Source organism: Adiantum capillus-veneris, chromosome 25, assembly GCF_014529385.1.
Source record: "Adiantum capillus-veneris isolate H3 chromosome 25, ASM1452938v2, whole genome shotgun sequence".
Classification (NCBI taxonomy): Eukaryota; Viridiplantae; Streptophyta; class Polypodiopsida; order Polypodiales; family Pteridaceae; genus Adiantum; species Adiantum capillus-veneris.
The window spans coordinates 64,558,445-64,584,505 of NC_140955.1; the positions used below are offsets into that span (position 1 = coordinate 64,558,445).

General features: G+C 44.5%; 1 protein-coding gene across 3 annotated transcripts in view; it reads left to right on the forward strand.

Annotated features, from left to right (window-relative positions):
* Positions 1 to 24,826, forward strand: part of LOC147425007 (E3 ubiquitin ligase BIG BROTHER-related-like) — a 49,735-nt gene extending 24,909 nt beyond the window's left edge. For 2 of the 3 annotated variants that reach the window (XM_086500665.1, XM_086500666.1), the window contains 4 exons: positions 22,886 to 22,918; positions 23,663 to 23,784; positions 24,301 to 24,412; positions 24,537 to 24,826. In XM_086500665.1, coding sequence (XP_086356791.1) covers positions 22,886 to 22,918; positions 23,663 to 23,784; positions 24,301 to 24,412; positions 24,537 to 24,575 — 306 coding nt within the window. In that variant the 3' untranslated portion in view covers positions 24,576 to 24,826. Of the gene's footprint in view, positions 1 to 22,885; positions 22,919 to 23,662; positions 23,802 to 24,300; positions 24,413 to 24,536 lie in introns of those variants that run through there. The other variant, XM_086500667.1, reaches the window with a different exon arrangement.
* Positions 24,827 to 26,061: the final 1,235 nt, after the last annotated feature.

Consider the following 26,061-nt stretch of genomic DNA (forward strand, 5'->3'; position numbering starts at 1 on the left):
CGGGAGGAGTGATGAGGGAGTCGTTGAATATCTCCCGGCCCGGACCTTGTTAGGTTATGCGAGAGGAGTGTTCATCGGCGGCTTTATGTTTCTATGCCTTGTAACATGCATATGTAAGCATTTGTGTTGCATTCTGATGTGCGGGCGCAATTTTCGGAAATCGATGTAACAAACTGTTGATGTGTCAAAGCCTAAAGAATGGAGCCAACTTACAGATGCCGGCCGAGCGGCCTAAATCCGAAGAAGAACAAGTAACAGAAGAAGAAGTCCTACCAACTTATGGGGACCCCGTCCGATGGGGCCCAAGTGACAAAAGGATTAAAATAAAGCAGGACCCGCACACACACAAAAATTGATGACGTGGCAGATTATAAAAAATTGCGTTAGCATGATGACGTGGCAGGCTGTACGTATTTCCGCGTTTTTCGCTAGCTGATGACGTGACAGTTGTACGGATTTCTGTGATTTACGCTGACAGCTTTTTGGCTTTGCTTTTGAACCAGATGCTTTTGAGTTTGAAGGCTTTTCACTGTAATTGCTTTTTAGGCCAAGGGCCTTTAAGTATGAGGCTAGGGCTCTCTCTCTGGCATGCTTCCTGGAGAAGGTGCAGAGTCTGGAGTACTGGCTTGTACTGGGTTGATGCACTATAAAGAAATACCGAAAGGGGCGCCAAGGTTTGGGGCCAATACTCTCTGGGGTGGAATTCCGCCACTTCGTGTCTCGTGTCGTCTCTCTCTCTCTCTCTCTCTCTCTCTCTCTCTCTCTCTCTCTCTCTCTCGGTTCATTTGTTATTGAAGTGCTAAAAGTCTGTTCAGTCTGTTCTTTTCTATTGGTACGTGGTGCCTGTCTTGTGACAGTATATGAGGGGAGTGAGGATCATACTGAAAAGGAGGCAGAACTGTGATGTCCAAGCCATGGGATGTAAACCACTCTATGACCTGTGAGTACCATGCCCTCGTGTCTCCCTCGTGATGGAGCTGTATCGATGCCTCAAAAGCTCTGCGGGTGAGTCTGTCTGGTGGGAGCTCTCGCATGCGTCGGATGAAGCAAACTGTTTGAAAGAGGGCCTCTACGAGCATCGATGGCAGCTAACTCTGCTCTGATGATGTCATGTGGTACTAAGGATTTGCTTGGAGCAAATGAGAGATCATGATGATCTGTGGGCGGTCTATCTGTGCCCAGAGAGATGCTGATAGCCTTGGTGCCCATACTGCAGCGGCATACATCATGGCAGGTGTGACTAGAGTGTTAAAAAGCCACCCCTTGGTACGGGACTCTTGGAAGTGGGCCTCATGGCATCTGTGCTCTAAGGTGGCCAGTGCTGCATATCCTCGTGTAAGCCGGTCTCGGGTTGCGTGGGCCATTGAAAATCTGCCAGTGGTGCCAGTAAACGTCACCCCCAAGTATACATATGAATCGACCACCTCGACCTGCCCGCCTGCTGCTGTGAGTACTGCTCTGTGTTGGGTTAAAGGCCTAAATAACTCCTTTTTGTACATTTTTATACTTTGTCCAGGTTCAATAACACATTTTTTAAAGGTCACTTATAATAAAAGTGGGAAAACCCAAAACTCACTTATTGAGTTTTCCCCAAAAACGTGAGCTCTCTCTCTCTCTCCCTCTTCGTTCTGCTAGCGCTTCCTCTCTTGCTAGCTTTCGCCACCCCTCTCTGCACACACACTGCACTTCGTCGCGTGCTCTTTCACTTGCACACACCGTCGTGCGCTCATCAACTAGTATCAGAGCCAGATTAGGGTTTTAGAAGCTTTGCGCAGGTGTCTGGACAGTAGGCAAAAGGCTTCTCTCACGTCAAATTTCCGCTTTCATCACGAAGCCCTTTGCTTCCGGTGTCACCTAGGGCGATTAGGGTTCCCAAAACAGCCTAAAACAGGCTGAAATTAGGTCAAAACAAGTAAAAACCAGAAAATTACAGGTCAAAACAGCAAAACGCAAGTGTTCTAAATCGATTCCCGTGAATGCCCCTTGCTTTTCCCACTCAAAACAGGTCCATTTGATGCAAATTGATGCGCCAAAACAGTAAATTTGCAGAAAATTCAGCATTGGACTGTTTTTATGTACACAAATTGAGGTTTATGTACGCCTTTTGTGGGTTTATGCAAGTACGCATTGGGGATACTTGTTAAATGCTGAAATTTTCAGCACATTGTATGCAACGTGCGGTACATTGTGATCACTGAAAATTTTCAGATTTTGTGTAGACACTTTTTGATGTATTTTTATCCGTGCAAATGGCCTCTACGTCCTCGTCGTCTGATGCCAAGAGCTTGATGGAAATCAAGCGATTTGACAGTACAGGTTTCGACCTATGGCAGGACAGGATGCAAGGGATTTTGTTCCTCAAGGATTGTGAGGACGCCCCTTTGGCTGTAAAGCCTGTGGATATACCGGATGAGGATTGGGCCAAGCTCAACAAGAGGGCAAAGGCCTATATCAAAATGGTTGTGACCGATGACATTTTGGTGGACATAAAGGGCTTGGACAGTGCACATGCAATTTGGCATAAGTTGAAGACCACTTATGAGAATGCCACCCCTGTGAATCAGGTGCATTTGATGCGCAAACTGGTGAACATGATGCTTCCAAGTCGGCTTCTAAGCACTTAAGTGCTTTCACCAGTGTTATGAGTCAGCTACAGGATACCGGGCTTCAACCTTTTGATGACAAGTTGAAAGCCATATTTTTGTTGATGACTTTGCCAGACTCTCGGGAAACGCTTGTGGTTTCTTTGAGTAATAGCCCCAACCTCACATACGATGGAGTGCGAGGCTCCATCTTAAATGAGGAAATTAGACGCAAGTCTAGTGGTGGGGAAGGTGACAATTTTGCTTACAATGCGAGAGGTAGAAGTCAGAAGCAAAATACAGGTACTAAGACTCAAAACAAGAGCAAAAGCAAGTCTAGGGATAAGGATGTGACTTGTTACCAGTGTGGCAGAAAAGGCCATAAGAAGCCAGATTGCAGGTATTTCAAGAAAGAGCAAGAAAGAAAGAAGGAATCACATGAGAAGAAGAAGACAGAGGATAAGAAAGGGGAAAAATCGGCAGGTACCTCCTCCAAGGATTCGGAGACTGTCAATGTATCCTCTAGTGTGGTTATCACAGAGTTGTCCGACAGTGAGGAGATCTTGGTTGCAGCTTCATGCCCCTCAGATTTTGTTGTAGCAAATGCAGAAGACATGCTTATCTCACGTAGAGATGTCATTAGTGCATTGCTAAGTGCAAATGATGGCCTTACACAGTCTTGGATAGTAGACTCGGGTGCCTCATTTCATGTGACTCTATCTGTGGAGTGTTTTGCTTCTTATCATGCAGGCACGTATGACAAGGTTTACCTTGGGGATAACCATGCTTGTGACATTGAAGGAATGGGCACTGTGCGCTTGGCATTAAACAATGGCCAAGAGTTTATGCTTAAAGATGTAAGGTATGTACCAGGCATCAAGAAGAGTCTATTGTCTGTTGGCTAGATGGATGCACAGGGTTATACAACCATTTTTGCGGGGGGTTCATGGAAGTTGCTTAAGGAATCAATGCTTATTGTCAAGGGATGCAAGAGTGGTACATTGTACTATTTACATGGCAAAGCTTTGCCTGTCAAGTTTCTTGCAGTGGCCGAAGTTGCTTCTCATTTGGAGTTGTGGCACAAAAGACTTGGCCATATGAGCCAGAAGGGACTTGATGTGCTCTCCTCTTTGAAGAGGGTTGATGTAAAGGGCACCAAGTTAGATTTTTGTAATGACTGTTTGTATGGTAAACAAAAGAAGTCTTCTTATTATTCTGGTGTCTCGCGCAAAGCTAATGCTCTTGATTTAATTCACTCCGATGTATGTTCAATGCCTGTTAAGTCTTTTGGTGGTGCATTATACTTTGTTACATTCATTGGTGATTGCACTATGAAAGGCTGGGCATATTTGTTAAAGAATAAGAGTGAGACATTTAATGCATTTAAGAGGTTTCATGCTTTTGTGAGCACGCAAAAGGGTCTGAGATCTGACAATGGGGGGGAGTACACGTCTGTTGAATTTCAGCGTTATTGCGATGAATATGGGATTAAAGGGGAGTTGACAACCCCTTATAATCCATCTTCTAATGGTGTGGCTGAGAGGTATAACCGTACTTTATGTGAGAGAGTGCGTTGCGTATTGTCCACGGCTAATCTCCCTGATGGGTTTTGGGGCGAGGCTTTGAAAACTGCAGTTCATGTATGCAATCGCTCTCCTAACAGTACGTTGAAAAATGTCATTCCAGAGGAGGTTTGGTCTGGCAAACCTGCCTCTTATGATCATTTGAGAGTGTTTCTGCGAGGCTTTTGTCCATGTTCGTAATGACTTGAGGACAAAGCTAGATGCCAAGTCCATCCAAGGACTCTTCCTAGGTTATGGGGAAGAGGGTGAAATGGACTACAGGATATGGTTGCCTCAGTTTAAGAGGGTAGTACGCAGCCGAGATGTAGTGTTCAATGAGGCTAAATTGCTGAAAAATGCTACATCTTCTGAAATTGACAAGAAATCGGTCAAATTTCAGCCTCTCTTGCCACCTATTGATGTTTAAAAAGAGCCTCAGGATGCATTACCGCAAGCTGAAATTGATAATCAGCCGGTTAACCTTGAGCCAGAAGAGGTAGGACATGATTTAGATGCTCCAAATGAGGATGGACAGCCACCTGTCATGTCTGAAAATGATTTTCAGCAGCATGAGCATGCTGAAAATGAGTTGCCTCCTGATGTAGAACCTGTGCCTGAGAATGTAGATCATTGGGTATGCAGGTCTACTCGTGTCAGAAGGTTGATACAGCGCTTTGAGCCCTCTTTGCATCATGTTATGTTGACAGATGAGGGAGAGCCTCTTACGTATAAAGAGGCAAAATCATGTGAGTTAAGTAGTAAGTGGGAGCTTGCGATGCAAGAGGAAATCAAATCTTTGCATGCAAACAATACCTGGGATCTTGTGCCATTGCCTAAAGGAAGAAAGGCTCTTCCTAACAAATGGGTTTACAAGGTCAAATGTGTTGATGGAAAGCCCAAGTATAAAGCAAGGTTAGTTGCCAAAGGGTATGCACAGAAAGAGGGGATTGACTTTCAAGAGATCTTTTCTCCTGTTGTAAAGCTTACGACATTGCGTGTCCTTTTTGCTCTCGCTGTAGTGCTTGACTTGGAATTGAATCAAATGGATGTAAATACTAAAAACAGCTTTTCTTCATGGTGACATTGATGAAGATATCTACATGAAGCAACCTGAGGGTTTTGTAGTTCCTGATAGAAAGGAACTTGTATGCAAACTAAGAAGGGCACTGTATGGCTTGAGACAGTCATCACGTCAGTGGTACAAAAAGTTTGATACTTCTATGCTGTCTCAAGGCTTTAAACGCAGCCATTCAGACCATTGTTTGTATACAAAGAAGGATAATGATGGAAGTCCTATAATCCTTGTGCTATATGTAGATGATATGTTGATTGCTGGGAAGCATAAGTCTACCATTGATGCTCTTAAACGTTAGCTGAATTCAGCTTTTGCAATGAAGGATTTAGGTAATGCTGAGCACATCTTGGGCATGAGAATCAAGAGAGATAGAAAGCTGAAATTGCTCTTCTTATCTCAAGAAAAGTACATTGCTAAAGTACTTGACAGGTTTAACATGGCTGAAGCTAAGTCACTTGGAGTACCTTTACCTCCATACACAAAACTTAGCAAAGCCGATTGCCCAAAGGATGACGTGCAATGAATGCTATGAAGGGAATCCCTTATGCATCAGCTTGTGGTTCTCTTATGTATGCTATGGTTGCCACTCGTCCTGACATTGCCCATGCGGTGGGAGTTGTTAGTAGATACATGTCCAATCTCGGAAAAGCACATTGGGAAGCTGTGAAATGCATTCTGAGATACTTGTTAGGTACACAATCTAGGTGTATATGCTATGGCAAAAGTGACCTGAAGTTGCAGGGCTATTGTGATGCAGATATGGCAGGTGACTTGTGTAAAGAATGAGGATGCAAGAGAGCTACACAAGACAAGCACAAAGCCCACAAAGATGGAAAGCTTCTTCTTCTTCTTCACAGAAAAGAGAGTACAAAAATGACTAAGTGCTAAAGCTGAAAAGTAGCAGATATGTACATGCGGTCACTAAGTGTGAACTCGCTAGAAGCATACTAAGCTGGCACTATAAGTGTAGTCCAGCTATAAAATCACTGGCAGAGATCATCCGTGTCGGTCACCTAACGCGCAAGTGAGTAAATGCCGTAAGCGGCCAAGACCCGTAGTGGATGCCAGCTCAAGATGTAGAGCTCAACATCTCAACACTCCCCCTCGAGCTCTGCATGTCGCAGAGTCCAAGCATAGTCCGGAAACGTTGAAGCTTCTCAGCTCCGAGGGCCTTGGTAAAGATATCCGCTATCTGCTCCTCTGTGCTGACGTAGACCAAGTCGATGTCGCCCGCCAACACTCGCTGTCGAACGTAGTGGTAATGGACCTCTATGTGCTTGGTCCTGGCATGGAACACTGGGTTCCTAGCCAATTGCATGCTGTTGAGGTTGTCACAATGGATGACAATCTGCTGGTCCACCTGCACTCCCAAGTCCTCAAGTAATGTGCGTAGCCAAGCTACCTCGCACGCCGCAACTGCTGCACCTCTGTACTCGGCCTCTGTGCTTGATAAAGCAACCGTAGACTGCTTTCTGCTGCTCCAAGTAACAGCAGCACTCCCAAAAGAGAACATGAAGCCACTCGTAGATCTCCTATCAACAATGCTACCTGCCCAATCTGCATCTGTATATCCATACAATGCTAATGGCACATCTGCTGCATAGAACAATGCGTAGTCAAGAGTCCCTTGCACATACCTAAGTGTGCGTCGTACTCCATCCAAATGTGGCTTCCTCGGAAGCTGCATGAACTGACTCTCCAAGCCTACTGTGTAGCTCAAGTCTCAAGTCTGGCCTCGTGATAGTCAAGTAGATTAGACTACCCACAATCTTCCTGTACATCTTGACATCCTCAACAACATCACCCTTCTCTGCACTCAGCTTTGCATTCACATCCAAGGGAATAGAAATTGGCTTACAATCAGCCATACCATACTTTGACAACATGTCCAAAGCATACTGTCTCTGTGACAGCCATACATCCTCTGGAGTCCTGATCACCTCAATGCCAAGAAAGTAGCGCAACTCGCCCAAATCTTTCATTTCAAACTCCTGTTTGAGAAGACCCTTCACATGGTCAATCTCCATAGCATTGTCACCCACAATAATAAGGTCATCTACATATATGGTAATAACCACAATCCCCACATCACTCTCACGTACATAGAGTGAATGATCAGCATGAGCTCTTCTAAACCCAATACTGACAAGATACTTGGCAATCTTGTCATACCATGCTCTAGAGCCCTGCTTCAAACCATACAAAGCTTTGAGAAGCCTGCATACATAATCTGGGTAACTTGGATCGACATAACCAGGTGGCTGATCCATATACATTTCCTCTTGCAACTCACCATTCAAGAAGGCATTCTTTACATCCATTTGATGCATAATCCATCCTCTAGATGCAGCCACTGCTATGACAGCTCTCACAGTCGTCATCTTTGCCACTGGAGCAAAGGTCTCCTCATAGTCTATGCCATATGTCTGTGCATAACCCTTTGCGACCAGCCTTGCCTTGTGACGCTCAATGTTACCATCAGTCTTATGCTTGGTTTTATACACCCATTTACAGCTAATAGCTTTCTTGCCACTTGGCAATGGCACCAACTCCCATGTGTCGTTTGCTTCCAATGCAGCCATCTCTTCATTCATTGCATCATCCCAATGCACATTTCCAACTGCATCCTCAAAACATGTGGGCTCCACATCTTGTATCACCTTAGCCATGTAGGCTTGGTGATGCGTTAGATACCCATCATAAGTCAATTTTTTAACTGGATTTCTGACTCTATTAGATCTGCGCGGTCCTGGGTCACTGCTTTGCCCTCTAGCATCTTCTCGTACTTTCTACACCAGGTGTCCTGACAGTCGGAATTCCAAATTCCTCATCAAGACTTTGTTCAGAACCATCTGAATCCATGTCTACATGTGAAAAACCTGATGATGCATCAGCCATAAAGGGAGGTTCATCAACCTTTTCCTTTCCTTTTCGTGATACATTCCCAGTACCTGCTGGTGGAGTTACGTGCGTACGTAGTCTACCATTCCATGGCTTCTCAACAGATCCACGAGAAGAGGACTCTTGTGGTCCACTCAAAACCTGTGACTGTGGCCTCACATTTTGTACGACCACATCATCTTTTACATCAGTCCCAATAGTGCCATGTGCATTACTGTACCAACTGCTCATCTCATCAAAGACTACATCTCTGCTCACTCGTAATTCTCGTGTAGTAGGATTGTAGCACCTGTACCCCTTTTGTTAAAGGGAATATCCTACAAGAATACATTTCTCTGCTTTAGGATCCAATTTCCTACGCAACTCATCTGGTACATGCACGTAAGCTATGGATCCAAACACTTTCAAGTGTGCCAAATCAGGCTTTGTACCTGTAAACTTTTCCTCAGGCGTTACATCATGCACCGCAGCTGTAGGTGTCCTGTTTATAATGTACACAACTGTATTTACAGCTTCAGCCCAAAAATGATGAGGCATGTTCTTCTCATTCATCAATGCACGTGCAACCTCTGCAATGTGCCTGTTTTTCCTTTCTGCGACCCCATTCTGTTGTGGAGTATATCTGTATGTAAATTGCCTGCGTATACCATGCATTCGCAGAAAATTTGAAAAATCATTGGAGAAGTACTCTCCCTCTCTATCTGACCTCAATGTCTTGATTTGCATATCTGTTTCCTTCTCAATCATGACTTTGAAGTCCTGAAAGTGACCAAACACTTCACTTTGTTACGAATGAAGTAGACCCATACTTTCCTTGTATGGTCATCAATGAAAGAGACATAATACCTGCAACCATGTATACTTGCAGTATCAGTTGGACCCCAAACATCTGTGTGTACCACCTCAAGTGTCTTTTTACATACATTGTGCTCATGTGGAAATGAGCCCTTTGACTGTTTTTCAAACTGGCATGCTGCACACACTTTATGCATTCCATCCACCTTGAATTTGGGCAAACCTTTTACAATCTGTTTTGATTGCATGCTGCGCAATCTCTGCTCATTGACATGGCCAATGCGTTTGTGCCAAATGTCAACATCAACCACAACACCTGTGTCCTGTGCAAATAATGCAGCTTTTACCTCAGGCATGTCTACATTCAGCGTAAACATTCTGCCCACACATTTGCCCTCTGTGATGAGCTTACAGCCATTCTGGAAATCTTCTACATAACAGCCATTCGGATTGAAGCGAACCTGCAAACCCTGCTCAACCATTTGTCCAACAGAAACAAGATTCTTTGTAATGTTTGGGACATGAAGTACATTTGCTAAGTACTTTGATTTCCCACTCTTTGTATTTAGGGGTATGTCCCCTACATGAGCAATGGGGTGAGCTGTGTCATCTCTTGTTTGCACATAGCCTGACACATTTGGTTTGCGCATATCTCTAAACCACTCTCCACGAGACATCATGTGATTAGAGGCACCTGAATCCACATACCAAACATTATCTTGGGTGGAATTCTCTGTAGTCATTGTATTCATTACATGCTGCATAACAAACATGCGCTCGTTTTTGCTGTCATCTGCATCTCTGCTAGTAGATGCATAGTTGCCATGTTCTCTCTTTCCACTTGCTTTTCCCTTTGGACAGTCACGTGACATGTTACCTCTTTCACCACAAGTCCAACATTCTCTGCTATTTGGAGTATGTTGCTGCCTGCTTGATCCTGCACCACGACCTCTTTGACTCCCCCTGCCTTGAGATTGGTTTCCCCTGCCACCTGTATTGTTTTGATTTGATTGACCTTCCAGAAATTGGCCCCTGCAACCCCTTGGGCCTCGACCACGACCATGACCTCTACCTCTACCTCTGTTGGAGTTAGAATAGAAGGCCTGTTCAAAATTATTTCTGCCATGAGAAGAAGATGTGTCAAGGTTCTTCTCCTCAAGAATAAGCATAGAAATCAAATCTTGGAACACGGGGATGTCATCTCTTGTATTCATGGAAGACCTGAAATGTACATACTCATCTCCTAGACCATCCAAGCATGCACGGATAATGTCATCGTCTTCCACTGAGACTTTAATAGATCCAAGAGCCTCAATGATACTCTTGATCCTCAAGGCATAATCATTGATTGAGAGGTTGTTCCTCTTAACCTGATTTAGCTCTGACTTTAGTTGAAGCTTCCTGGCCTTGGTGTTCACTTCGAACACTCTGCCTAAGTTTTTCCATGCAATGGCGGGGGTTTCAACATCCTGTAGATAGCCCATCATGCCATCTGTGATGCTCATAGAAAGCCAATACATCACTTTGCTCTGGCCTTGTTGCCAATCCCTCAAAGCTTTCCTTTGTTTTGCTGTAGCATTTGCCTCGGGAATCTCTGGTTCCTTTTCATTGTCTCCTTCTACATAGTCCCAATAACCTTTTCCTTTTAGGAAATTAGTTATTCTGAACTTCCATGCAGGGTAGTTATTTTTCTCAAGCTTCTCAGTAACAATCTGACTGAAACCGTCAGACATCTTGAAGCACTAAGACAAAATAGCTGCAATCTGCAAAAACCTGCAAATCTGTTGAACCTGCTATCGTGGTACCTGTAACGCTTTCTACACTCAACGAGTGTCCACAATCAAGCGTACATACAACCACTGTACTTGTACAGTAAATATCTGTGTACTGCACTTTGGAGACCTGCACGTGGATTGCGAACGAAGGGATTGTGATGCTCTTGCTCTCTTAGCCTCTCTTGCCTTCACCAGGCTCTGATACCATGTAAAGAATGAGGATGCAAGAGAGCTACACAAGACAAGCACAAAGCACACAAAGATGGAAAGCTTCTTCTTCTTCTTCACAGAAAAGAGAGTACAAAAATGACTAAGTGCTAAAGCTGAAAAGTAGCACATATGTACATGCGGTCACTAAGTGTGAACTCGCTAGAAGCATACTAGGTTGGCACTATAAGTGTAGTCCAGTTGTAGAATCACTGGCAGAGATCCTCCGTATCGGTCACCTAACGCGTCAGTGAGTAAATGCCGTAAGCGGCCAAGACCCGTAGTGGATGCCAGCTCAAGATGTAGAGCTCGACATCTCAACAACTTGGATACCAGGAAGTCCACTAGTGGCTATGTGTTTGCTATTGCTAGTGGTGCTATCTCTTGGTGTTCACGACTACAGAAAATTGTGGCATTGAGTACTACTGAGGCTGAATATATTTCAGCCACTGAGGCTTCTAAAGAGGCCATATGGTTGGGCAGACTTGTCAAAGAGCTTGGTATGCTTGCTAGTACTCCTGTCTTGGGATGTGATAGCCAGAGTGCTGTCTATTTGGCCAAGAATGCCACGTTTCATGCACGGACAAAGCACATTGATGTGCGATACCACTTCATACGACAAGTATTGGCGGATGGTCTTGTCACCTTGACTAAGATTCACTCACAGGATAACCGTGCAGATGTTCTCACCAAGAGTCTTGCCAAGGCTCAACATGAGCATTGCATACAGCCGGTGGGAGTTGGTTAACTTAAAGGCGTCATTTATGCCTTTAAGTAGGAGGTTGTTGGGTTAAAGGCCTAAATAACCCCTTTTTGTACATTTTTATACTTTGTCCAGGTTCATATTGAACCTGGATACATTTTTTAAAGGTCACTTATAATAAAAGTGGGAAAACCCAAAACTCACTTATTGAGTTTTCCCCAAAATCGTGAGCTCTCTCTCTCTCCCTCTTCGTTCTGCTAGCGCTTTCTCTCCTGCTGGCTTTCTCCACCCCTCTCTGCACACACACTGCACTTCCTCGCGTGTTCTTTCACTTGCACACACCGCCGCGCGCTCATCACTCTGTCTCGAACTGTCCTGGAGGTGTGGAAGATCATGACCTTGGTCTTGCCAAGGTTCACGATGTGTGCGGAAATCATCCAAGGCTCGTGGGTGGCTCTGTAGTCCCTCCTGTGTCTCAGAAAGTAGAATAATCTCATTAGCGTAGAGCATAATATGGACTGGTATACTTGCTAAGTCTGATCCCTCTCCGCCTGCTCGTAGAATGTAATCTGATATCTTGTCGATGTAGAGACCAAATAGAGTCGGGGAAAGGGGGCATCCTTGCTTCAAACCAATGGTGCTAGCAATGGGATTTGATAGTCCACCTGGGCATTGCACTCTATCTATGACCTGTGCATACAAAGAATGGATGACCCATATCATCTCAGATGGTATTTGTAGCTCCTAAAGACGCTGAAAGAGTCTCTTTCTAGGGATGGTGTCAAAGGCTTTGCAGAAATCCACAAAGTAGCAGTAGAGTCTCCTCTTCCGTGCTTTCGCTGCGTCGATCAGGCAGCGAAGCACTAAAATGGTCGATAGTCGAGTAAGTGGGTCGAAAGCCTGCCTGTCCTGGTGCGCGTAGCCCTGATGGCTCTGCATGTGTGTTTAGCTCTGCCTCAAGAACTTCTCCATACAATTTGGCCAATGTGTGACCAATCATGATAGTCCTGTAGTTCCCTGGATCTAGGGTGTCGCTAGATTTGTGGATGGGCACAATGGTGTGCATAGTCCACTGCTCTGGTAGTCCCTCAACCAAAGCGCGGTTGCAGAGACGTGCTATCAAGGGGGAGAGAGTGTCTGTTGCATATATCAGGTGCTCACTCTATAGTCCAATGTGATCTACTGAGTTGCCATGCTGAAGGCGTCGAATGGCCCTCTCCACCATACTAGATGTGAAGAAAGTCGAGGCGATAGGTCAGGGATCAGATGGCTCTGGATTTGTGGCTGCCCAGGTATCTGGTATAAGCGCTTGGCATAGTCATGCCAGATCTGGGGGTCCTGCAGGGGGGCGGTGGGGCGTGGCTCTCTCAGAATCCTCCATGCTGTGGCGCAGTCTGTGCTCATGAGAAGATGGTATTGCTCAAGCTCCTGCGCCTCCTCGAAGGCCCGCCGTTTACGGTGTGTGATGGCCTTCATGTGTTACCTAACCGCACTCTCGGTGATCTCCTCCAAGGCTCGTCGAGCCCGTAGTTGTCTGTAAAGATATCTGCACTCCCCGTCGTACCATCAGCTCTGGGGCATCGTCCCCTAGGGTGGGGGTCGACCACTATGGGTAGTGTGTGGAAAGTAGCTAAGAGCTGAGGTGTGTAAACGTAAGGTGCAATGGAAGTGAATGTTGATAGTGCTCAGGATGAGTGCTCCGAACTGTGCTCAAGGGCTCCTTTTACTTACAGAAGGGAGAGCCTTCCGTTCTTCTTAGAGAGAGAGTGCAAGTGCAATGATTACAAACAAAGTGAATGCTACCGAGAATGTGTGTGTGTGTGAGAGAGAGAGAGAGAGAGAGAGAGAGAGAGAGAGAGAGAGAGAGAGAAGAGTACGACACGACGATTCTCAAGCCCCCCTCTCTATGGCGAGAGAGGTCTATGCCATAGATTGCACAAATCTGGTACAATGGTCTAGATGCTGTGAACTTGATATGATGACAATGTCGACGGCGACGATGGAGACCCTGACGATGACGATGGAGACCGTGTTGTCGTCAAGTCGAGGATCTGCGATGATTGCGGCGAAGGTGTCATCGTTAAGATAGGGACTGCGATGACGACGACGACGACGACGATGTCGGTGATGATGGCGTCAAGGCTGAAAACTGAAAATACTAGATGCTCTACTGGGGATTTGCTGTTGTGGCGGTACTGCGGCCTAAATCTGCAACTGATTCGCCGGACTAGGGCTCAAATGCAAAAACGCTGGCTGAAATCTGAAAACGCTAGGCTGGTCTACTGAATTTTGAAAATGCTAGGCTGATCTGGTGAATTCTGAAAACGCTAGGCTGATCTGGTACTAGATGGGGAATCTGGCGAGGATTTGCAACCGGGTGGGAGCGGGTTCTCGCGAGGCTAAGGGCTGAAAACTGAAAACGCTGGCAGAACTGGCTGAATCTGCAAACGCTAGGCTGACTTGCTGAGAAAACGTTGGGCAAGCCGTCTGATTGCACTCTGTACTTGTGCATTGAGCTTGTCTTCTGTTTTCTGCTTCTACTGGGTGCCCATTGGGTTTCTTTTATAATTCCTTAGCAATTTGCCATACCTACTTTTCCAACAAAAGTCACTTATTAAAAAATGTACTTTGGCAAAAAGGGTTCTATGCTTAGGAAAATGCTCATGATGGGTACTGAATGTCATGCTAATGATCCTGCTGTGTGCAATGAGAGGGTATGCAACTATTCTAAGTGCCTGGACATGCACGACATGCGCACAGGCTCACAAGGGTGCCGGAACACTTCCTAGGCGAACCTGAACCCTAGACGTGGGATAGCTTGTCCACATGCACATAGGGTTAGATGTGCACGTGACATCCCCTCCTTTTTAAACTGAGGTACTGGTACCGAGCTGTATGGCGTTGAGGGAGTGCGCCCACGACTCCTGGAATCCTGCGAAGAACTTGAACTTCATGAAGGTTTGCAATGCTTGCTTCTATGGGCCGCACCGAAAGCGACACAAAATGATCTGTTGCGGCTCCAATGCTCCAACTGCATCTATGGTCGTGGGTCCACCTTCTTAAAGAATTTTCGAGGAGGAAAATTCCTGAAACCATTTCCAACACAAAACCATAAACATATCCATTCCATGTAGAGTAACCGGAAAAATACTATTCTTCTTAAATGACTGTGCATGCAATGCATCTAGATGAACAAAGTGACGGAGTGCCAAACCGTTCACCAAACACATGCAAAAAGTGGGATCAAAACTTGACTTTTTGACCTAAACCTATCAACTATGGCAAATCACAACGGAAATGCTGATGCTTGATGGACAATCTTGCTCGTGCTCTTTGTGAGATTGTGTCATGTCAAGGAAGAAACATGTAAAAGCGATTGACAAAACGGACAATCAGGAAACAATGTGAATTCCTTAAATGCAAACTGTTTTTCTTTTCAAGATTGATCCGTATACATCCGTGCTCATCTGTGAGTGAATCATGTGCATCGTACAATACGGCATGCCTGTGAAAGGGAACACACAAAGACGGTGACGAAAATACAAGAATCGGACACGAATGAGAAACTCGAACAGTGCGTGCTGACCAATCATGCGGACACACAATACTTCTTGAGTGGGTTCTTTGGACCTCGACTCTAGAGCCAAGATCGGTCCTGCGTGACTGATTGTATCTGCAATGAGGTTAGCTGCACTAGAAACATCATCATTTAAACCATCATCCTTGCGAACAATTCACATCTCTATCATGCAAAAAATGTGTGTCGTGCTTCGGAGAAGAATGGACTGAGAGAGTCTCCTTCTTATGTTTCTTTTCAAGCTTCAGTGGGTTCTTTGGACCTCGACTCTAGAGCCAAGATCGGTCCTGCGTGACTGATTGTATCTGCAATGAGGTTAGCTGCACTAGAAACATCATCATTTAAACCATCATCTTTGCGAACAATTCACATCTCTATCATGCAAAAAATGTGTGTCGTGCTTCGGAGAAGAATGGACTGAGAGAGTCTCCTTCTTATGTTTCTTTTCAAGCTTCACCTGCACATGAGAAATGAGAGGTAAAGAATGAAGACCCTCCTCACCACGAATGATAATGGGAGAGTCAATTTTGGCATTTAGAGTGAGCGTATTGTCTGCCCAATAAATGAGAGGGTTATGTTCACGAAACCATCGAATGTCCAAAATCATATCACATTCTGAGAGAGGAGACACAACAAATCTTCTACGGAAGGAAGCTTGCTGAACAGTGAATAACACATCAGGGCACTCTCGTGTAATGAGAGAATCCATACCGGGAGCGAAGCCCGACACTTCGAGAGGAGTTGTCTGGCTAACCTCCAAGCGGGCTCCTTTAACAAGAGAGTCACCAATCACATCATGCATACTACCTGAATCAAACAAGATCACAATGCATTGACCATTCACATGACCATAACACTTCATGAGAGACTCATCAACTATATGAGCATTAGAAACTTAGTTTGTTCTCATTTATGGCATTAATAGAGGACGTGGGTTCTCTGGGTTCACCGTTCTTTAGATTCGTTGGATGCTTTCTTAGGACTATCTCTTTTCATATTACCTTTAGTGTGACATTCAAAACATCTTTTGTCTCGTGCATATTCAGCTCGTTCTTCAAGAGTTAACCATCCTCCTAAAATTCCTTGAGCAGATTTTTCATCAGGTGTCAACTTAGGGTTTTCTTGACTTTTAGCTTTTCCTTTTCCCATAGGTTCATTGTGAGAATTTTGTGCTCGAGAAATAGAAGAAGATTGATTAGGAGAATTACCGTTGTTCTTACTGTTCTTACCATTCTGCGAGTTCTGAGAATTCTGAGAGGTACTGTTAGAAGATTTGTTCTCCTTAGGCTTACCTTTCTTGTGCTTCATCTCCTGTGCGAGAGCAATCGCTACCGCCTTGTTGAGATCTGTTGGGTCGAGGACTTCAACATCGAACTTGATATACTCGTCCAAGCCGAAAAGGAATGCCTCTTTGCGCTCTTCATCCGATTTGCGTAGTTTTGTGCCGAGCTGCAAAACACGGTTAGAAAAAGACATAACTGGCATACCATTTTGCTTGAGATTACGCCAATCTTCTTTCAACCGCGCTAAGTACTGAGGTGGCATGAATTGCGTCTTGAGCTTGTCTTGGAAGTCAGCCCAATTGAAAGACGGGCACAATAGTGCTCAGGATGAATGCTCCGAACTGTGCTCAAGAGTTCCTTTTTCTTACAAAAGGGAGAGCCTTCCGTTCTTCTTAGAGAGAGAGAGAGAGTGCAAGTGCAATGATCACAAACAAAGTGAATGCTACTGTGGATGAAAGTGTTGAGAGAGAGAGAGAGAGAGAGAGAGAGAGAGAGAGAGAGAGAGAGAGAGAGAGAGAGAGAGAGAGAAGAATACGACATTAAACAATTCTCAAACCCCCCTCCAAGGGGCCCCTCTCTCTATGGTGAGAGAGGTCTATGCTATAGATTGCACAAATATGGTACAATGGTCTAGATGCTGTGAACTTCGACGACGACGACGACGACGAAGGTCTTGTCGTCAAGTCCAGGATCTGCGACGATGGCGACGAAGGTGTCATCGTCAAAGATAGGGACTGTGATGACGGGGTCGACGACAACGATGGTGTCGATGACGACGGCGTCAAGGCTGAAAACTGAAAACGCTAGATTCTCTATTGGGGATCTGCTGCTATGGCAGTACTACGGCCCGAATCTGCAACTGCTTCGCCGGACTAGGGCTGAAATGCAAAAACGCTGGTTGATCTGGCTGAATTCTGAAAATGCTAGGCTGATCTAGTACTAGATGGGAATTTGGCGAGGATCTGCAACCGGGTGGGAGTGGGTTCTCGTGAGGCTAAGGGCTGAAAACTGAAAACGCTGGCAGAATTGGCTGAATCTGCAAACGCTAGGCTGATTTGTTGAGAAAACGCTGGGCAAGCTGTCTTGTTGCACTCTGTACTTGTGCATTGAGCTTGTCTTTTGTTTTTTGCTTCTACGGGGTGCCCGCTGGGTTTTTTTAATAATTCCTTAGCAATTTGCCCTACCTACTTTTCCAACAAAAGTCACTTATTAATAAATAAGTGAAAAATGTGTACTTTGGCAAAAAGGGTTCTATGCTCTAGAAAATGCTCATGATGGGTACTAAATGTCATGCTAATGATCTGTTGTGTACAATTAGAGGGTATGCAACTATTCTAAGTGCCTGGACATGCACGGCCTGCGCATAGGCTCACAAGGGTGCCGAAACACTTTCTAGGCTAACTTGAACCCTAGACCTGGGATAGCTTGTCCACATGCACATAGGGTTAGATGTGTACGTGGCAGTAAAACTACGGAGAGCTGGCTAGTGAGTGTAGAGAGTGGTGTGTCTTGGTCGAGAGTGTGTATCCCCTCATATATATGTGATGAGTAAACTCTGGCTAGCTCATGTGTGAAGTGTATAGTGGTGTGTGGTGTGTCGTGTGGGTGGAGGTGGTGTGTTTGAGATAGGTGAGCCAGTGAAAGAGAGGGCGAAATATGCGTGGTCAACTCCAATAGGTAATGGTGGGATAGTGAAGGATGTGAGCAGGTGGGCTGCCTCCCTGAATAACATTAGCATCATGATCCAGTACCAAGCATGAGCACTTTCCACCGCATGAATCCAATTTCCGACCGCGTGTGGGAACCACCTCTTATTGGCACGTATTTTATTAATAAGTCACTTTATCCCATTTATCATTTCCAGAATCGTGGGGCATCCTGATTACTGCCCGACCCAGTTTCTATCAGCTATATAAGGAAAGCTAGGGCGCTAGCAAGAGGCAGAAGAAGAGGCAAGAGACACAAGGAGGGCAGGCACCCGCAGATCGGCAGCACCCTCAGGCATCTCTAGCTTTTTCTCCAAAAGCAGCCCAGCGTTGTTGCACCAAGAAGACCGGCGTTTTCAGCATTGAGGACCAGTGTTTTCAGATCAGCCCTTCACATCGTCGAATCTCACATGTCAGGTCGTAGATCCTCGCCGCAGTTCACCCGATTGTTGCAGATCTACCGGCTCTCAGTTTTCAGCCCATAAACAGCCATCGTTTTTGCAAGTCCAGCCTCAACAGCGTTGGTGTCTCAACCTCGGACTTACTAGCCACTCCCACCCTTAGTCCATCGCGCGTTGGGGCACTCCCATCTTCATCGCTCTGTCTTACGAGGCATAAGCCATAAAGAACCCAAGACCACATGGCGTTCATGGATTCAGCAGAGTACCTGCAGTTTCTCCTCGACGAGCTTTGCGACATTCTTTCGCGGCATCCTCAACAGAATCTTCCAATGCTGCTAAGTATTAACAGTTTTTGAATTACATGTTACCCCCTCTAATGCCCAAGTGGCACCTCCTCCGGCACTAGAAAGTACGAGAGCTTCCAACCGACAACTTTCCCAACCGTTTGTTTTGATCGGGGGAGTCTTTAGGAATATGGTGCAGCCCTCTAATCCTGATCCAGTGCAACCGCCTTTGCCACAGCCGTTGCCCCCACCTCCCTCCCCACCACCACCACCATGGTGGCTACAATGGTTGGAGCTCGTATGGATACCCTTATTTTCCGTACCTCGGATACGCGCCTAACCAACCAAAAGATTTCATGGATGACGGTACGACAGTCAAAGTTTTCTTTTCGGGGGTGAAAGATCGAAAGAAAGCATTGCAATTCCTACAACAATTCGATAACATCTATGCTTTGGGGAACTATACAGAAGAATCCAAGATTTCTTGAGCAGTGGGATTTCTTTAAGATAATGCTATGCAATGGTGGAGTTCAACTGCGACATAGCCGCATGCTCCAAGGACCTGGCAAGCTTTCAAGACAATATTTGCACACAGCTATATGACCTCTCTCTTTGAAGTCCGGATCTTGCTGACAACTTGAAAATGCTTGACACAGAGACCATGGACGACTATAACCAAAGGTTTCTTGACGTCTACCTCCCGGTGTCCTTCTTTAAGTTCATTCCCTTGGAGGACCAATGCGAGCGATACACCTTTGGACTACCATCACCATTGCAAGAATATTGTGTGTCCAAGCAAGTCTCAACCATGCAAGAGCTTATGGACCATGCCGCAGTCGGCATAAGCTGATGAAGGGAAAGCCAGAGTTTACCACAGAAGCAACTGTGGCCACTAACCAGAACTCTCGACAACAACGAACAAATTCTCGGGAGTCTCGTGAAACCCAACCTCAAAGGCCTCGTCTGACACAACGTCAACGAGAAACCCTTTTACGAGAAGGCCGATGCTTCAAATGTTTTCAAATAGGGCATACATTCACTACATGTCCTCAGCGAGCCTCGACGTCTTTAGAGCAACCTTTTGCTCCCACGATAGAAAGATCCCTAGGGCCACCTCCAGCTAAGAGAGCTAGACCCGCTATTGGAAATTTGGACTAGTACCTGAATTGTGTCGAGCATATGGCAAAGTCAACGGCTTGAAAGCCCTAATTTTCTTCGACCTAGGAGCTACCAAACTTTATCCATCAAGAATTCCTGAAGCAGATGGACTTTGATTATGATCCATAGGGTGGCAAAATTGAAGCCGAGTTAGCCACCGGTTAGACCCAGAAGGTCGTACCTCTCGTTGGTGCTCTTCCAGTGACAATCCAAGGGTATCACGGAAAAGCCGATTTTGACATCATGAAGTTGGGCAATTGCGACGTTCAATTGGGCATGCCTTGGCACGACAAGAATGATGCAACTCTCCAGATTTGGAACCGAACCATTAACGTAATGCTAGTCGCCCTCAAAGCTTGGCTGTCCGAACAAAAACTTAGAAAAATTATCTAGTTGTTTTAAATACTTTTGAACTTTGTTTGAGGTCGTACTTTTTGAAATTTGTTTGAAATGGAAGGTATCTTTTTTTAACCTGTCTTGGTGCCAATTTGAATTGTTTGACTTTGGTTTTAATATTGGTTTCAATGCTTGTTGATTTACTTCCAAGTGGAGTAGTGAGAAATGTTGTTTTGATATTGTGTGAACCTCGGAACGACGCAGACGAGCGTTTCATTGTATGCTGGAAGACCTTCGAACGACGTAGATGGGATGTTTGGGGAGCGTTTGGTTGTATCAGTCCACTGAGCTCATGGTCGAACTTTTTTAGTTTATTTGCGGAGGGAGCTGATGCAACTGCTGCGACAAGGGACAACCGGCGAGGATTTGCAAGCGGGTCCGGTCGGTTCGGTAAGGGAAAAGGTTGATCTGAAAAATGCTTGCTGGAAACGCTGGTCCTTCTGGGCTGGTTCATGTGAGAAAACAATGGGCCGATGCTGGCTCTTGCGGCACATTTCGTGCTCCCACGTGCTCCCGGGTGATGCGCTCTCTTCAAGCACCCAAGGGTTCCGTATATATCCCTCACAAACTGGGTTGGGCAGTTATCCTTTAGATCCCACGATCTGGCCTAATAAAATCCTAAGTGAAAAGTCACTTATTATATCAAGGCTATAAGAGGTGGTTCCTATGCACGTGTTCATGCGGTACAAATGCTCATGCTAACTGATTGTGCAAGGGAGGGTATGCAAGTGTGACCGGCCTGGACATGCGCGTCCTGCCAGAGGCTCACAATGGCTCCTAAGATAATGATTGATGCTAGACTGTAGCAGAAGCATGTCCACAGCGCAAGTAAAGTGCACATGTGATAGCTGATTCATCTATAATTCTTGGAATCGTTAGTGCTAAATCAAAAGCTTCAAGGTAAAGCTCTAATATATGAGGAGTATTTGCTACGTCTTCCTAAGATAACCGTACGGCCTCACGTTAGCAACGCAAATCGCGGGACGTCCGTACAACCCGCCACGTCAACACTTTTTACGCAATTTTGGCTCCTTGCTTTATTTTTAGGGGTTTTAGGCCCCTCAACAATAATATGCAAGTTGGTTAACTTCTTCAACCTCTTTCGCTAGGGTTTAGGCCCCTTTTGTTTGGCCTTTGTTCTTTAGGCCATGCATGTCATCACTTTGTGACACACCCTCCTCTTGAAAGAATTGTAACCACCCTCGATTACGCCTGCAAAATAGACACATGACAAAAACTAGTTCAACAAACACTGACTCTAAGTACCGATGTACTAGACTTCGTATATCCAGCACTTGCACAAAGACGACAATCACTGAACATTCACATCATCATCTCCGTCGAGATCTTAGATGAGAATCATGATCATTGTAACTTATTTAGCAATCATATCCATACCGCGCCGATCATTCCACAGATGTCTTGGTCTACTAAATCTCGTTACTATCACATCCCAAGGTTGCATTCCAAACGCGTATCTATCAGCCTTCCCATGCTGTATGATAAATACCGTATTGGTATTCAGTACTTTACCTACTGGTTATTTATGTGCACACACAAATACACATACATGCGTGCATGCATGCATGTATCTAGGGTTGTGCACATATATACATGCATGTACACGTGTGTAAAGTATATACATGCATGTATGTATGTATGCAAGCATGTATACATGCATTTACATGTATGCAATCATGCGTAATAGACATGTACATCTCTGTATTCAATACCTAACGAATTTTTCCTACGGGTAGTGATTACCCATGCTGCACACCTTTTTTAAAGTTCTTTTTGTACTGTACTTATCGTACCTATATATAATAACATCTGGCTAACACCTTGTACAAACAATATATGCAAAGAGGGGTCACGACTAATAAAAACGTAATCTGATGGACTTGTTTGGACATGCAGGTCTTGTGAATTGGCTTAAAATTGTTGGTGCAAAAACTTCTGAACTCCATAGATATTGGGCACTGTTTAGCATTGTGTACTCTGTATAGACACTGTTTAGCATGTCCTTGTGGCACAAATAGAGCCAATCTGCACTTGACACACATGCACACATATATCAATATAAACTCAATGAATTCAAATAACTTGTTCCACTTTTTTATTGCTTTGTAAAACACATTTCATAACCTTGAGAGGGCGGAAGTCACGAAATGTTGTATGTGATCTTGTTGCACGGCGTCATTGACTCCTAAAATAGGGCTTCTTTTGTGGCTGCTTTATGTTTTAGTATCCTTTCAATTCCTGCAGCAATTAGTGCCAGGTGTTTCTTTGATCTTTTGTATATTCCGACATCATTCACGTTTTTTGAATAGCTACTGTGTTCACTCTCACAGGTGTATCTTTGATCGTTTTGAATATATTGACAGTGTTTACAAATTTGATTCATGAGAATACTTTGGTCTTACAAAAATGAAGCTTTGATGACTTGTCAGCCTTAGTAATTAGACCTTTTGTTTTGGCAGGATGATGTTGATCCGGATGCAATGTCATATGAGGTTTACCATCATTACTCTCTCTCTCTCTCTCTCTCTCTCTCTCAGGCGGGTATATGCTGCTCCTACATCCCCATTTTCGTATCGATGGAGCTAGCTAGTTTGCATATCATGATAGTATGTCCTGAGCATATATCTTCACGCCCACTAGAGCTATATCTCACCTCCTCCCTATTCATGTATACATTACCCGTCGCACTCCGTTTCAGTCCACTATATTTTGTAGCATGTTGCACTTTTGTCCCCTTTTCTGGACATTGAGATGACACGCACATGGACATTGATCTGGTCTCATAGGCCGATTTTGGCCTCTAGAAGACGTTAATACAGCTCTAGCTCTCTCTCTCTCTCTCTCTCTCTCTCTCTCTCTCTCTCTCACACACACACACACACACACACACACACAGTGACACACACACAAAAGAAAAAGAGGCTGATTCTGTCACTTGAAAATCTCCGAGAACCTCTCTCTCTCTCTCTCTCTCTCTCTCTCTCTCTCTCTCTGTTCGTCAAGAAAAAGAGGCTGATTCTATTACTTGAAAATCTCCCAGAACGCCCAAATCGTGTCTATTTGAGAGCAAGTACATCACTGTTTACATAGGAGGCCCGTTTTACAGTTTTCTGTTTGATGCTCTCTCTCTCTCTCTCTCTCTCTCTCTCTCTCTCTCTCTCTCTCATCGCACATGCACAGGCATGCATATCTTTGACACTCCTGATAGAGGAACTTCCATGTTTTGTGTTTGACAGGAGCTGATGGGTCTTACAGAAGTGTTGGGTGCCCAAAATAAGGGCCTTACTCCTGAAGAAATCAGAATGCTTTCTGTCAAGAAATACAAGAGATGCTGTTTTCGGAGCAGCAAGGAAGAGCAGTAAGCTTGTTTTTACTGTAATATTCTGCCTTTTTTTTTTGTGTGTGAGAGATGAACAACCTTCTACCTTTTAGAGAAACTTGTTCCATGTTTCTCCTTGCATAACAGGTCTTGAGTCCAAGACTTGTCGGATGGATTTTTGATGTTTCTCGGCATTGTTCCGATGACATTAAAATTTCTTCTAATGTGTGAGAGAGAGAGAGAGAGAGAGAGAGAGAGAGAGAGAGAGAGAGAGAGAGAGAGGGGGGGGCGGGAAAGAGTTACAAAAGATGGGTGATACATCAAAGGCTAGGGACAAGGGAGTGAAGGACGACTGTAGAAGATGAAATTGGGATAACCTTTCTATCACCCAAGTATGGTAGATTGGTTATCCCTGGTCCCTCTTGATGAACAGGTCTTGAGTTCAAGACGCGTTGGATAGATCTTTGAGGTCTCTTGTGATTGTTCTTATGACTTCAAATCCAAGGCAGGCGTTTCCCTTGCTGTCAAATGAATGTTTTCTCTTTTCAACGACAGGTGCGTGATTTGCCAACAACAGTATCAAAGAGGTGATTCCATAATTCCTCTGCCATCATGCAAACACACTTATCATAAGAAATGCATTCGGAAGTGGTTGGAAATTAAGAAGGTACTTCTGCTAGGCTTGTTGCCAGAGAGAACTTATAAGTCTTTTGATAAGCTTAACGTGGTGGCATCTCCTGAACCCTTGGTTTTCCAATTGTTAATATCTTTGATAAATGTGATGTATGCAGGTGTGCCCTATATGTAATGTTGAGGTGGAGGTCCACTAACAGCTACGTGTATACGTGTACAATAACGATGAGCAATTCTTGCGTCATCTATTATACAGAGCACAAAGGCCTTTGGAAAGCACACAAATGGAGGCTTGGCTTGGCTTCATTTTCTGTACAACTCAAGGTTAAAATGGACCTTTCCAAATGTATAAAGGGAATTGTATTTATATACCATCACAGCAAATATACACGACTTCCAGGTGTAAATTTTTACTACATTCAAGCACAGAAATGAATGTGTTTGTTAAGCTCCTTGCAAAAGCTATGCAAGATTTTATTTGCATAACTTGGGTTGATGTATAAATTGCGTTGTTTGCTCTTTGCACAACTTTGGTCAGAAGGATGTGGTCATGCGTGCATCAGTTATCCATCAGATATAATTGATACAGCTAAGTTAAATATGGCATAGTTTAAAAAAGACTTGGCATAGTTTATATACAAGCAATTGCTGGTGCACGCTTGACCATGCATTAGGCATAGTGATTTGATGAAGTAGCTGATAACTATGCTTGGCATGACCATTACCGAAGATTTAGTCGAGGAAGGGCATAGCAACTGCAATACTTGTGTCGGAAATATTTTGTTTTTGTTGCAAGTTTTCTTCTCTATTCACGTTACATATTGAAAGCTTTATGTTTAGTATGGTATGACGCATAACAATAGCTAAAGGAAGGTCCCAACCTTTCCCCTTGGAGGTACGGTTGAGCAGTCTAAGGCATTCCTCTTGGGTATTTCAATCACATGGTTTCCTGCTGCACATTATTTTCTACTCTTATGCATGTCTGGAAGGGTCAATCAAGGAGGGAGGAATTCGACCCTTTTTTGAAGGACCTACTTGATTGAAGTGTGGGTGCATGGGGGCTTTGAGCCCGGGTTTTCTTGCATCACTAGGATCACCTTGTCAGTGGATTGCTGTGAAGTGTAAAGCATTGTCTCATAACTTTAGATTGTCTTTTCGTGTTTGAGTATGTTTGAAGGTGCCATATATTGCAACATTTGAGAACTTCAGGGTCCATCTTACTTTGACATCTTTGAGAATTTAGATGTAGTGATCCCCAGGCATAGATTCTTTTTGGCTTACATAAGGCCTTAGTAAAGCATTGAATTCCTAGGAGCATAGTTGGATAAAACTTGCTAAAGTTGGCCACGTGGCAAGTTATTGATGGCAAACTTTTTCTTCCTCTTTCTTGTAAGACCATCACTAACTAAGCATTGTCTTTTGTATATGTAGGCCATTGTGTGTGTGAGAAAGAGTTTACACTTGTTTTCCTATTTCTATGGGGAGGAGCATTGAGTCGTAGGTCGCACGCTCTTTGTCATCCTCTTATATTGGCCATCCAAACTTTTCACCTTGTATTTAGAAGTTTTTGACCCTTGTAAAACCTCCTCCCTGTGGACTCCTTAAATGTTGTAGAATTGATGCCCTCATAAGAGATTTGAAGAGAGCTCCAAAGATTTTATATGACTGCAGATACATGGACAA